This window comes from Colletotrichum chrysophilum (genome assembly GCF_026319265.1).
Source record: "Colletotrichum chrysophilum strain AFK26 chromosome Unknown scaffold_125, whole genome shotgun sequence".
Lineage (NCBI taxonomy): Eukaryota > Fungi > Ascomycota > Sordariomycetes > Glomerellales > Glomerellaceae > Colletotrichum > Colletotrichum chrysophilum.
In genome coordinates, this window is record NW_026517412.1 from 1 (window position 1) to 12007 (window position 12007).

A 12007-nucleotide genomic window follows, 5' to 3' on the forward strand; every position below is an offset into this window, starting at 1 on the left:
TGTCACGGGCTAGAGCCCGGATTGATATCTCCGGCTTCGCCGGAGCAGTTACCGAGATCCGGCTCCGTTGGACCCACTATTCTGCCGCAGTACGCCGCCTAACCCGGGCTGCTTCACCGCTGTTAGGTGCCTACCCTTGTAAAGTCCTTTCTTCCTTCTTCAGCTTAGAATAGTCAATCGACGGCACCTCTACGTTGAACAAGCCTAGGGGCCAGCCCCTTACACTATTCACCTGTGGGACTTGTCGACAACCTCCCCCACGCCATCGAATGACGATCACGCAGATTTAAACATGGTGCGGCTGTGTGCGTCTGATGGCAGATACATTGCGGGGTCAGTCGACAATGCAATCAGACTTTGGAACATAGAGACAGGCCACTGCCTTCGTACACTTGCTGGGCACAAAAGCGAAGTTGAGATTCTTTCGTTCTCGCCAAATGGCATATTCGTTTTATCAGTCTGCTGGAGGGAAGCAAGACTCTGGGATGCAGACAAAGGTTGCTGCCTCGCGACAATCCAATGTACAAATTCGTCAATGCCCGTTTGGTCTCCAAACAGTCAATGGTTCTCGCTGGTCAGAGGCGTTGGCCATGCAACAGTCGAGATTTGGGACGTTTCGCATCAGGTTTGTGTACAGCAATACGACCACCCGATCCGTTCCCGTCCTCTCTCCGGATCAGTTAAATTGGCCGTCGCGGTCGATGGTGGCACTCTAGCGTCTATGACGTCGGACAAGCTAAAGATTTGGGACATTAGCAACAACTGTTGCACCCTAGACATGGAGACGTTCCTCACGAACAGCTCGTGTATTGCAATTTCAACGAACTCCAAATGGGTTGCTGTGAGCACGCATAGCATTATCTACGTCCTGAAAGGAGGCGGTGTGGAAACCTGCATTAAAACCATGGGACAGGTGACGTCGGCCGCATTCTCACTGAACGAGGAATGGCTCGCGTCGATGTCAATTGAGGGGAGAACAGACCATGGGACGGTGCAAATTTGGCGCACTGGCACAGAAACATGCGTTCGTAGGATTGAATTCCTTCATGCCAACTATGATCTTCAATTCAACTTACTCAATAGCTCGCAGCTCCATACAAGCACATGTACGTTGGAACTTCAGCTTGAGTCTGACATAGGCTCTATAGAAGATCCTATTGAAGCTGAATACTGCGGGTACGGGTTGAGTAATATTGGCATGTGGATCTGTAAAGGAAGCGAAAGACAGCTGTTCCTACCATCGGAATATCGGAAATGGGTACGCATCAGTGGGTCAACTATCGCTGTTCGAACTCGATTAGGGCGAATAAAATGGTTTCGCATGGCCTGACTTGACAGGGGAGAACCGAGAATACAAAGTGCCTAGGTACCTTCATGTCGAAGATAAGAGTTTGTTAGACATATCGGTTAATCTTAGCAGATGCTTCTTATCAATTTGACGTCGTGTTTAATTGCAGGTTTTTTGGAAGGAGATTTTCACCAACTGAATCAAAGCTAACACCAGCAGCATGATTGCCAGCTGGGAGCACTCGCAAGTCGCTTTCGGCATCCATTACGGAAAGTCTTTTAGGCTATCTGCGACTTTCGCCACCACATGTGAAGAAACACTCCGCAATGATCACTCTGACAAGAGCGCAGGAGATCGTCTGCGAGTTTTCTGGTGATACAGTACGATAGATTATCATATGGTGGCCGGATGATTCAGCTGATCTAGTTCTGGTGGACAGGAAGCGCAAAATCCGAAAACAGCAGGGCCGGACGAGTGAGAGAGACACAAGCAGCTGTGGAATACCCGCACAAAGCCGTGCGTGAAAAGCTAAAATGGCAGAGCAAGAGTATTTCAATGTATGTAGACACCATAATGCATGTTTGTGATATAGTGTTGACAAGCTTGGGAAGTAACGCAAAACAGACCTTCTCACGCTTGCACTTGAAGTTGAACGCTGCAAGTTGACCAATCATCTTTACCGAGCAGGTGACTCCATGATTTCGTTTCGAATTCTGTTTTGGGTACCTCCGTATCGTCCCTGTTCACGTATCCACTGCTGCTGCTGCTGTCTTCGTCACAATTATCGTCGTCTTCTTCGTATTGCTTTCGGTATTGTTGATGTCGTTCATGTCGTTCATGTCGTTACCGTTGTCCTGCTGAAATAAGTATCAACTTCCAAAAGGCGGCTGACCGACTAGGTAAATGATGCGACGTGAGGGGTCGAATATGAAATTGGATCAACGACCTCCTGATCAGTGATCATGAAGGACCGGCGCTGATCTGGCCTAGACGACTGCTTCGTAGTTTCGGCGCTTGAGCAGTATATATGCCCATTAATCGTCATTACTCTTCCGCTTGGCAAGAGAACCAAAATAAACGTGAACGCCTGTGAACATGTTCATCCAAAGTGCGCAATTTAATTAAGTTGGTTGTGCATTGAGTACTGAAGTGACGTCTTGAACTTTATTTCAATAAAACAGGGGCTTGAGCCAACAATAGCTCTGCTTACCGCGTGCTGCGGCAGCGGGGTGGCCGGCCTACGGCTGCATATATGTGCTTGGGGACGAGTCAAGCATGGACGGGCCTGTCCGCAATTGATTAAGCAACGGCCAGTCCGGCCCCGCTCCGCCGGGCCCATGGCACCATGCTTGGTCCGTTAATCAACTTTCTAGATATTCTCCAATGATAGAAATGTCCGAAGCCGATCATTCTTTTCCGCTGAAGCTGCCTATTAAAGGATTTGAGTACCGCACACGCACTGTCGTGTGTCGTTGTTTGGCGTTTGTCCTGTGTGTTGCTGCTGCGTCTTCCAACTACTTGTCAGTCTTTACTATCAACAATGTCTCGCACTAGTCATTCATTTGTGCCAGGAACTTTCCGTCTATTGTTCCTATGGCTTTCACTCCTTAACTTTTTGCTTCCCATCAGCGCATCGCCTGCGCCCGCTACCTCCGATCGAAAGCTCGCTAAGCGGGTGAGGCAAGCGTTTCCTTACTTCGACGACAGTTACGAAGGCCGTGCCGACAAGGGTGAATGGTTGAAGGGTCTCCTGCCACTGGATCCCGCAAAGGCGCAAGAATACAACGGCGGACAAACAGTTGCCAGTCCATTCCAGGAGCCGGAAGAAGTTTTGCAATGGGGCTGGACACCGAATGTCTATTTCTTCCCATACGCAGGCGGTCGCGCGCCTGATTTCGGGAACCTGCTGAGCCCCGCGTTCGAGGACCCAGCTTTGCCGGTCGACGCAACGCAAAACACATTGTGGAATCTCGTCCACGACCGGGAGTTCAAGAAAGCGAATGGCCAGACGGGATATGTAAGCACGATTATAATACCCCCGATCGTTTCATTTGTACTAAGATACGTCCTGCCAGCCCACGATGGCGCATTACACCAACGTCGTAAACCCAAAGTCTGGTGTATTTATTTTCGACTCAAACTTCAGCCCTACCTATGCAAAGAGCGTGAACAATGGAAAAGGGGACGTCCCCGACTTGGACACTTCATCTGATATCGCCTACTTCCAGTGGCGAGACGGCTGTCTAGCTGGAGGTGACGATCCCAAGAACCTCAAGGCCGTTTTTCATTCGCACGTTATCTACAACAAGACTTTCCAGATTGTGATGGAGGCCTTGCGTAGGGCGAAATATACCCAGGTCCCTGAATGGGGCCAACGAGTTACATTCAAGATGGACACCGACGAGGGTCTTGCTATTCTGGGAAGCACCCACGGTTCTGCAACAGCCTGGATGCTGAGCCAGCACAAGGAGGTGCTTGGGGTGAAGGACATCACGGAAGTGGTAATATGGTCATCAAACGGGGCGTTCGAGCTGACTCGGAACCCGAATTTGGCTTACCTGTGCTTGAAGTTTACAGTCGTCAGCGTTTAGAGGTTTGGAGATACCACCAGCGGAGCGTTTAATCGAATCATGAATTTCAACTTCTACTGGTGATCTATTGTGTCTTGTTTTGGCTTGTGATGATAAAGTCCGGAAGTAGTATGCAGAACTCGGTTCACCAGGTCTTTACTTGGCTCGGTCATGTTTGCCAAAGTGACCCGGACAACATTATCTGGAACTACTAGACCAATGGATGATGATCTAGTTGTTTCTTATCGTATTTTAGATGCGGCACCTTGAGAGCCTATATCACAAACTCCGCTGTTCGGATTCGACACATCAGACAGGTGGGTGCTGATTAATCCGCAAGCCCTGAGTGACTTTGCTCAAGTTTCCACCTCACTGCACTTGCCACTGGCCGGAATGACTTTATCAAATTTTCAAATCTTATCTACTCGGTAGACACGGATATTCGGGAGCATGCTTAAAGACGCCTTCATTCAAGACGCCACAGCCCAATGACCTAGACAGCCACTCTTGCCCGCTTGTTCTGAGAATCGGAAGGTACTTTTGAAACTAAGCTCTGGTCAGTCCTCTCAAGTTTCGTTCAAATTCCCTGTGCACCTTTGGTGATGTTGCTTTGACTGTGAGGGCCATTCTGCTACCCGAAGTTGTCCGAAGCTATTCTATTTCTCGGTTACCGTTGACCGCACCGTCATCATAGTTGTTCGTCTTTGCGGGTGGGCTTTCGGCTCTGGCTTGAGAAAGCAATGAGGCCGAGCCTTCTACTGAATGAAGTTGTCTCGTCAGGTTAATCTTTCCGATCTGACGAGCCTGTAGGAGAATGCTTGCCCACTGGTGATGTGTCTGACACATTCATCTTCTAACCTAACCTCTTGTTCATCAACGCGGATGCTGCGGAATGCATGGTTTTCAAAGGTGCCGATGCAGAGAGCAAACCTTATGCTAGCATCGGTCAGTAACGCATATGTACCTACTATGTTGGCTCGTGGACGCCTCCACGCGTTGATATTTTGAGAGCTTAAAAGGATTCGACCCACAACCGCCGGCCGGTCCAAACGCGCGCAGCCGCCATAAAACGACCTTCCAGACTCGGAGCTTCAGAGTCGATTGTTACAGCTACCTTGCCTGCCTCCGGACCAAGGGCCGCTCGACGACCGTACCTAGTACCGATGATGGCGAAACCGTGTTTAGTGTCTGTAGGGCAAGTCTTTGTTGCGTTAATTGAACCAATCTTCAATGACAAAATATCGTAGTACACTACTGGATGGCTGACGAGGAAGAAGCTCAGGCATATGCACTACCCCGACAATCTTCTATCGCTGATTATTTCCAAGCCAGGGGTAAAGTGGTCGGAACATATCATTCACTGAAAGCGAGGTCTTCAATAGTCAGGCTCCCACCTGAACTTGGTTCCTCATCCGGATCCGGTTGCTTCTAGTAAGGAAAGTGGATGAATTCCTTCCCATACTTGCAATCTCCATCTTCACATTTTAGAAGGTATTAATGTTGCAGATTCACTGTGTTATTGTTCATCGTGAAGAGCTGCTGTTCAAAAATGTGTCCCACGAGTCTCAAAAGACATGCGGATCACCGGGGCCAAGGTCGGCAGCCCTGCTGACTTGGGCATATTGATTTGCTTAATTTAGATATAACGGCTGGGGCTTGACGTTCTTTGGGCATCCTTCTAGGTACCACATGAGATCGCATTATTAATCATCACACCCGAAGGCTATCAAAATTCATGATCTAAAATGCTTTATTTACGATGTAAAGAGACTTTATACAGAGTCTAGAAGGAAACACATACGATGAATGCTCGGGAGGGGTAACTCATGACATCAACTAATACAACCCCGCCCCAGTGGTGTCCGCTCAGCACTTGAGGGCTACCTAGTATTTGTGCATGTGGACATGGCGTCTGAAGCGCATGGCCTGGCGAGCAGCGCGCTTCTCAGAGCGCTTGCAGTTCACGGGGGCAGGGGTGGTGGTCGAGTTGCTACCGCCACTGCTGGATCCGCTGACCTTGAAGGCGGCGATCTTCTCGGCGGCGTGCTCGGCGGTGATCATGATGATGGCCTGGGTGTTGCCGGTGGGGAGGTCCGGGTGGATGGAGGCGTCGACGACGAAGAGGTTGTCGGTGCCGTAGACCTTGGTGTCGAGGTCGACGACGGCGGTGCCGTTGCCGGAGCGGCCGTCGTCGGTGCCCATCTTGGCGGAGCCGACCCAGTGGTCGCCCGAGATCATCTTGGTGGAGATGATGTCCTCGGGGGTGGCGCCAGGGGTGACGTAGCTGAGGGTGGAGTTGCTGCCGCTGGTGAGGTCGAGCCAGTACTGGACGAAGTCGGACATGGCCTTGCGGTCCTCGGTGTCAATGAGCCAGGGCTTGGTGTTGAGGACGGTGTTGCCCGAGGCGGAGATGCCGAGCTCGCCGAGAGTGGAGGTGCCGTGGGTGAGGAACGTGCGGACGGTGATGATGCCGTTCTGCATAGCGGAGGCGGTGCCCTGGAGGTAGCGGGTGCGGCCGTCGGCGCCCTCGGCGGAAGTCCAGAGGTGCATGCGCTGGGCGGCCTGGGTGATGGGGCCGGAGCCCTCCTTGTAGAGGGCCAGGTCGGAGGTGACGGGGTTGGAGGCGATGGCGTTGAAGCCGTAGGCGGTGAAGTTGGTCTGGGAGTTGAACTGGAGCATCACCTGGGCGTGGTCCTGGAGGTGGTGGCCGACGGGGAGGTCGATCCAGTCAGCCTCGGCGGGGAGGGTGACGCCGGTAGAGGCAGCGCCCTGCTTGACGATGGCGAGGGCGTCAGACTTGCCGATGCCGGAGTTCCAGAGGATACGGGGGGAGGACATGGCGCCGGCGGCGAGGACGACCTTGCCGCCCTGGTTGACCTTGATGATCTGCTTGCTGCCGTCGGCGGCCTGGGTGAGGACGCCGGTGATGGTGCTGCCGGTACGCTCGACCTGGATCACCTTGGTCTCGAGCTTGAGGGTGAAGTTGGGCAGCTGCTGGGCGAAGGGCATGTAGGTGCGGGCAGGGCCGGCGCGGAGGTTGTCCTTAATGGACCACGAGGGGCGGGAGAAGACGGCCTGCTTCTCGTTGGGGGACTCGATGGAGTCGACCTCCTTCCAGCCCTTGCCGCTCAGGAGGCCGGAGAGGACCCTGTAGGTGAGGTCATCGTAGTACTTCTTGTCGTCAGAGGGCTCGGTGGTGCCGGGGTTGCGCTCGTACAGACGCTCGGCGGCGGCGGACATGTCGGCCCAGTTCCAGCCCTTGGGCCAGCGCTGGAAGTCGTGCTCAGGGGGGTGGATGAAGTTGAGGCCGTTGATGGAGCTGGAACCACCCAGCAGGCAACCGGCGGTGGAGGCAGTGTCACTGCACATGCTGATGCCAGAGAGGGAGGTCATGGAGCTGCCGAGGGCGGGAATGTCGTAGGGGGTGAGGGTGTCGTTCCAGGGGAGAGCCAGGTCAGAGCCCAGGGGGACAGTGTTGGCAGGGCCACGCTCGATGAGGAGGACGCTGGCGCCGCTCTCAGCGATACGCTCGGCAGCGATGATGCCAGCAGGGCCACCACCGACGACAATGACATCGTAGGTGCTGTTGGAGGTGGTGATGGGAGTTGTGCTGTTGCCGGGAACGGGGGTGGTGGTGCCGTTACCAGGGACAGGAGTCGTCTCAACCTCCTTCGCGTACTTGGACCACTCCTCGAACTTAGCGGACTTGGCACTGGCGATGTCAAGACCGAACTGGCCGAAGCCAGCAGAGTGGTAGTTGAGGGCACTCGCGGGGTCAGAGGGAGTAGTAGGGCTGGTGTCGGAGAAAGCCCAACCCAGGATGGGGGACTCGCCGGCAAGGGTCGTCGCGGTGGAGTCGACGCAGTTGCTGCACAGGAAAGTGTACGAGAAGTGGGTGCTGTTGACGAAAGTACCGTTGGCAATGGGGGTCGCCTTGACCTCGGTCTTGGTGTAGACGTCGGGGTTGGAGTACGCGCTGCCCATTCTGAACGAGGTGACGATGTCCTCGCCATCAGCCCAGGCGACGAACAACAGACCGTTCAACATGCCTCCCTTCAATGACACAGCACCCCAGTTGCCCTTGGTGGAGATGGGCACAACCATCTGGCCGATGAAGTCGGTGCCGGTGGTCTCGGGGACGGCAATACCGAAACTGTACGGGTAGGCGTCGGGCTTGTATCGCTGGAAGTCGATGCCGGTCTGGGGATCGGTGTAAGCCGAGGCGCGGAGCTGGGCGGAGGCGGATCCGGCGAGCCCAAGAAGGGCCGCGGCTCCCAAGATTGTGTAACGCATGGCGAGAATCGCTTTCTAGGTGTCTTCTAGTTTCGAGTTTTGGAGGTGATCGGGATGAATGAGTGGCTTGGAGGTTGTCCAAAAGTGAATGTAAGTGTTGCGAGAGAACGAACGCTAACCGCTAGGGTCAACAGGATGATTTCTGAAAAGAATGACAAAACACCGTACTAGCGGTGACTCGAAAAAGAAGGCATGCAGCGAAGATGCGGCTGAACAAACAAAGAGAGAAACACAAGATCTGTGTCGGAGCAGCTCTGATGTTCATGTTATATCTCTTCAACCAGGAACACTCCGTCTCTGTCTTGGCATCTTTGCACTGGTCTGAACAATTAGGAAATACCCCCACTCAAGCAAGTTTCCTTAATCTCGAGCACCTAAGGGGTGCATACCGATAGGCCGGGGTCCGTTGGCGCCAGACCGGGGGCCAGAGATTCTCCGTGTTGGTCTCGGTCTTCGGCAGCCCCACTCGACCCCGGGATGCGCATCCTCGGGTCCGTTAGAATGTTTGAAATAAACCTGCCCGCTATCACCAGCCAAGCGCGCCAACAGCGCGTGCTGGCGTGCCGTTTCAAATAAGGATCCCGTCATTGGCAGACCTTCCAAACAAGGGCATGGCCTCGTCTGCAGGCGCTGTCTCCCTATGACGTGCAACGTAATTTGGCCCTCTGTTTTACTTACATGTGAGGAGTGTCCACAGCTCAAGAATTGAAGGACGCCCTGCAGGTCGAATCACGGCCCCTTTGTTGACCTTTGGCTCTGATGGATCTGGGCCGTTGCACCTGCTCTTGGCTTCTCTCGCCTATTCGCTGGGCCACACAGGAATGTTCGGATGAACCTACCGAAGAGGGGCCTCGGCCGAGTGGATAACACGGCTGGGGGAGGAGCAACTTTGAAGGCAGCCGCTGTGATCCCTTTCCAGACATGCAGGGAGCGGCAAGGTAATTAGAATCGTACGTGATGGAATGTCTAGCCTGGCGCCGCCTCCTTGGAGCGTGCAGGTGCGCTGTCAATCTAACACCGCATTGCCGCCATCTGCCGTAATGGTTTGACTTGATCACTAATTCTCCTAGCCCCTATGGCGAAGCTAGGCGAGGCCGTCAAGTGACAAGTCAGTCTGCAAAAGCAAGCCGTTGGCGCTGAGTCGTTCTCATGTTGGACCAGAAAAAGGTTCACTGTACCCGAGACTGTCCAGCCGCTTCAGGTGGTTCTCACCCCCATGTTTTGGTCCACAATTACCCCTCATAAGCTGGATTGCGGCCTGCTTAATTGGCGGAAAATGTTTGTGTCGATTTATGAAGACATGGGTCTGTCAGTTCACCAGTCCTCGCCTCACGTCAAGTTGCTCAAATTACCTCGCCCCTGCCTTGCGATCGACGAAATCGAAAGACGTGAATGGGAAAATGCCCGGCGAAATTCCCTCGACATGCGAGACATCGGCCTTGTGTCTTTGCTCGTTTGGTCTTGCCATCCGCGCTGCCCTCTTCTCATCGACAGAGATCTGTGATTTTGATTAGCGTGGCATTGTTCGTCCCAATTTTGGGTTAATGTGTTCTTGGCGTCTTGGCGGTATCTAAATGATTGTGATGCAAAGAGTCTGTTCACCAAGGCTGTCGAATGCGAGGAGTTCGGAACGAAAACTAGAAAAGCGATGCATTTCCCTCCGTGTTTACGGATTTGAGAGCGTAACATGTTTGCCATCCATGCGCGTGAAACCTCTGCAGAGATTGAATGTGATGACAAAATCACACACCCTCTCAGAGGGGTTTTTTTCAGGGGTTGCTGGCTGTACGCTTGCTCTATTCCGACCGCACCACGAGCCCTCCCACCCGGTTTTCCCTCATCTAGCCATTTGATCTCTTGGGCAACACGGTCCCAAGCTGCGATTTTTATTTCCACAGAAACCTCAAGAGACACAGCTTGCAGCGGTGAAATTCTGGTTAGAAACTAAAACATGGAATATCCAGACCTCGCGGGTTCCTGGCTATGCAAGTTCAATGTGACCCTACACCAAGATTGCCGCGCATAGACGCAGGATGATCATATGCCGATCATTAAGATGCAACAGAACTTTTCAGCCATCACTCAAAGTTTTTCCAGAGCCGGATAATCGGCAACAACGAAAAGTCTAGATAAATTGATGAATTCTTCAGCCACTCGATTGACGTGCAAATGCTCTGATCGATGCTATGAATGTAATTGAAACGCCCAACCTCACCGCTAATTCCGTGGCCTCTCTCACCACGACTCACAACTCAGTCCCTCTTGCTTGCAAGGATAGTATGGCTTCACCTACAATCATTTTTCGTCAGCAAACGGTGCCAGAGAGAAATTCTCCCGCGACTCGACTTACCACATCAGGGTGCTCCGGCCACGGCGTTCCATGAACACTTAGGTCGTCGAAGTCCTTCGGCGGGTTCTCCAAAATCGTGTCCATCAAATACTTCGTGCAGTGCAGCGTGTGCGTGTAGTTCCACGGGGCGTCGTAGCCGTTGATGAGCCACAGGTGCGTCTGCCTCAGCGTGTACATGCAGTGGAAAGTGTGCTCCTTCCTCGACACCCAACCCGCGGTCAGCACCTCGCTGGTCGGCGGGATCTCGTGCTTGCCGCCCTTGTCGTAGTACCTGTGCCACGGGCCCTGATCGTGGAACTCCCTGAGGAGCGCCTGGTTGTCCTTGTCGTTGAAGGCCTCCTTGGGGTACCACTTGAACGACATGGTGTCGAACTCGCAGCCTCTGTCGCGGGCGATCTTGGGGAGGGCGCCGTTGGGTGCGCAGACGTAGCCGGATGTGTCTTGTTTGCGGCACGGCTCACATGACGGGAAGAAAGCCAGCCCCGCGAGGATGAAGAAGATGAGGCCGAGGGGGACAAAGAGATACCATGACTTCCAGGCCGGGTCGAATTGCCATGGTATCCGGAGCTGCCTCTTCACTTTGACGGCTCCGGACTCTTGATCGACTGATGACGACGATGAAGATGGCCGTGGTGCTTCTTCTTCTTCGTAGGACTCTCTCCCGGTCTCATCTTTCAGGAGAGAGTACTTTTCCTCCTTCTTACTTGGACCGGATGGCATCATCATGGTAAGAAAAAAGACGGATAGTGGAAGGCCTGAATGACTGAGTGAGGAGTGCACTGGATGTTCTACAGAGCCAGAACGAAGCAGAAGCTCTACTACTCAACAAAGGAGCGTCCCTTGCCGGTGCGATACTAAGGTCGGCTGCTGTGCCTGTCGGCGCAATTATTCAGGGATTGCCAGTCGTTAGAAAATTCGTGAAGGCGCGATTTCTGGACGAACTCCAGACAAAGACGTCGAACCAGGCACCTGGACCTAGGACTCGCAATTGAGCTGATTGCCTATAGCGATACAGCAATAGAGAACGGCCTCGAGCTCCCATTGGATGATGCCAGCGGACCGAAGGGTTCGGCATCGGACTGAAGCGGGGACCCACTTCGGTCCGAACTCCTCGCAACGAGTCGGAGGCGCAACCACTCGCTGCCCACTCCCAGCGCCATTGCGCCGGTCGAAGCTCACAGTTCAGCAACGCGATCTGGAGTTGTAGAATTGTTTGGCGTTAAGCTTACAGGTAAAGCCAGAATCATTGCGAAGAAATACCATTATTTGACGTCAATATTCGGTGTGATGGGGCCAAATAAGCTCATCCGTGATAAAGTACATCCCACATTTCGGTAACCCATCATTCGGCTCTATGGGCCGAGCCACTAGTGATGCTGTATTGAGAAACAAAGAGCATGAAGCCGGTCGAAGCTGGTGATACGTTTAGAATCCACAGACGCTCGAGTGGTGCCTGTACCACAATGACCAAGTGCACTGTATGAGAGAATTGATAGCCAGTACACA

General features: G+C 53.2%; 3 protein-coding genes across 3 annotated transcripts; 1 reads left to right on the forward strand and 2 right to left on the reverse strand.

Annotated features, from left to right (window-relative positions):
* Positions 1-2828: 2828 nt before the first annotated feature.
* Positions 2829-3879, forward strand: COL26b_010929 (uncharacterized protein; the record flags this gene model as incomplete). Its single annotated transcript, XM_053183613.1, has 2 exons — positions 2829-3305; positions 3364-3879. The coding sequence occupies 2 exons, from the start codon at positions 2829-2831 to the stop codon at positions 3877-3879; spliced, it is 993 nt and encodes a 330-aa protein (XP_053032402.1).
* Positions 3880-5742: 1863 nt separating this feature from the next.
* COL26b_010930 (uncharacterized protein) lies at positions 5743-8151 on the reverse strand (the record flags this gene model as incomplete). Its single annotated transcript, XM_053183614.1, has 1 exon — positions 5743-8151. The coding sequence occupies one exon, from the start codon at positions 8149-8151 to the stop codon at positions 5743-5745; it is 2409 nt and encodes an 802-aa protein (XP_053032403.1).
* A 2235-nt stretch (positions 8152-10386) lies between these two features.
* On the reverse strand, positions 10387-11224 carry COL26b_010931 (uncharacterized protein; the record flags this gene model as incomplete). The annotated part of the gene is made up of 2 exons (XM_053183615.1): positions 10387-10440; positions 10502-11224. The coding sequence occupies 2 exons, from the start codon at positions 11222-11224 to the stop codon at positions 10387-10389; spliced, it is 777 nt and encodes a 258-aa protein (XP_053032404.1).
* Positions 11225-12007: the final 783 nt, after the last annotated feature.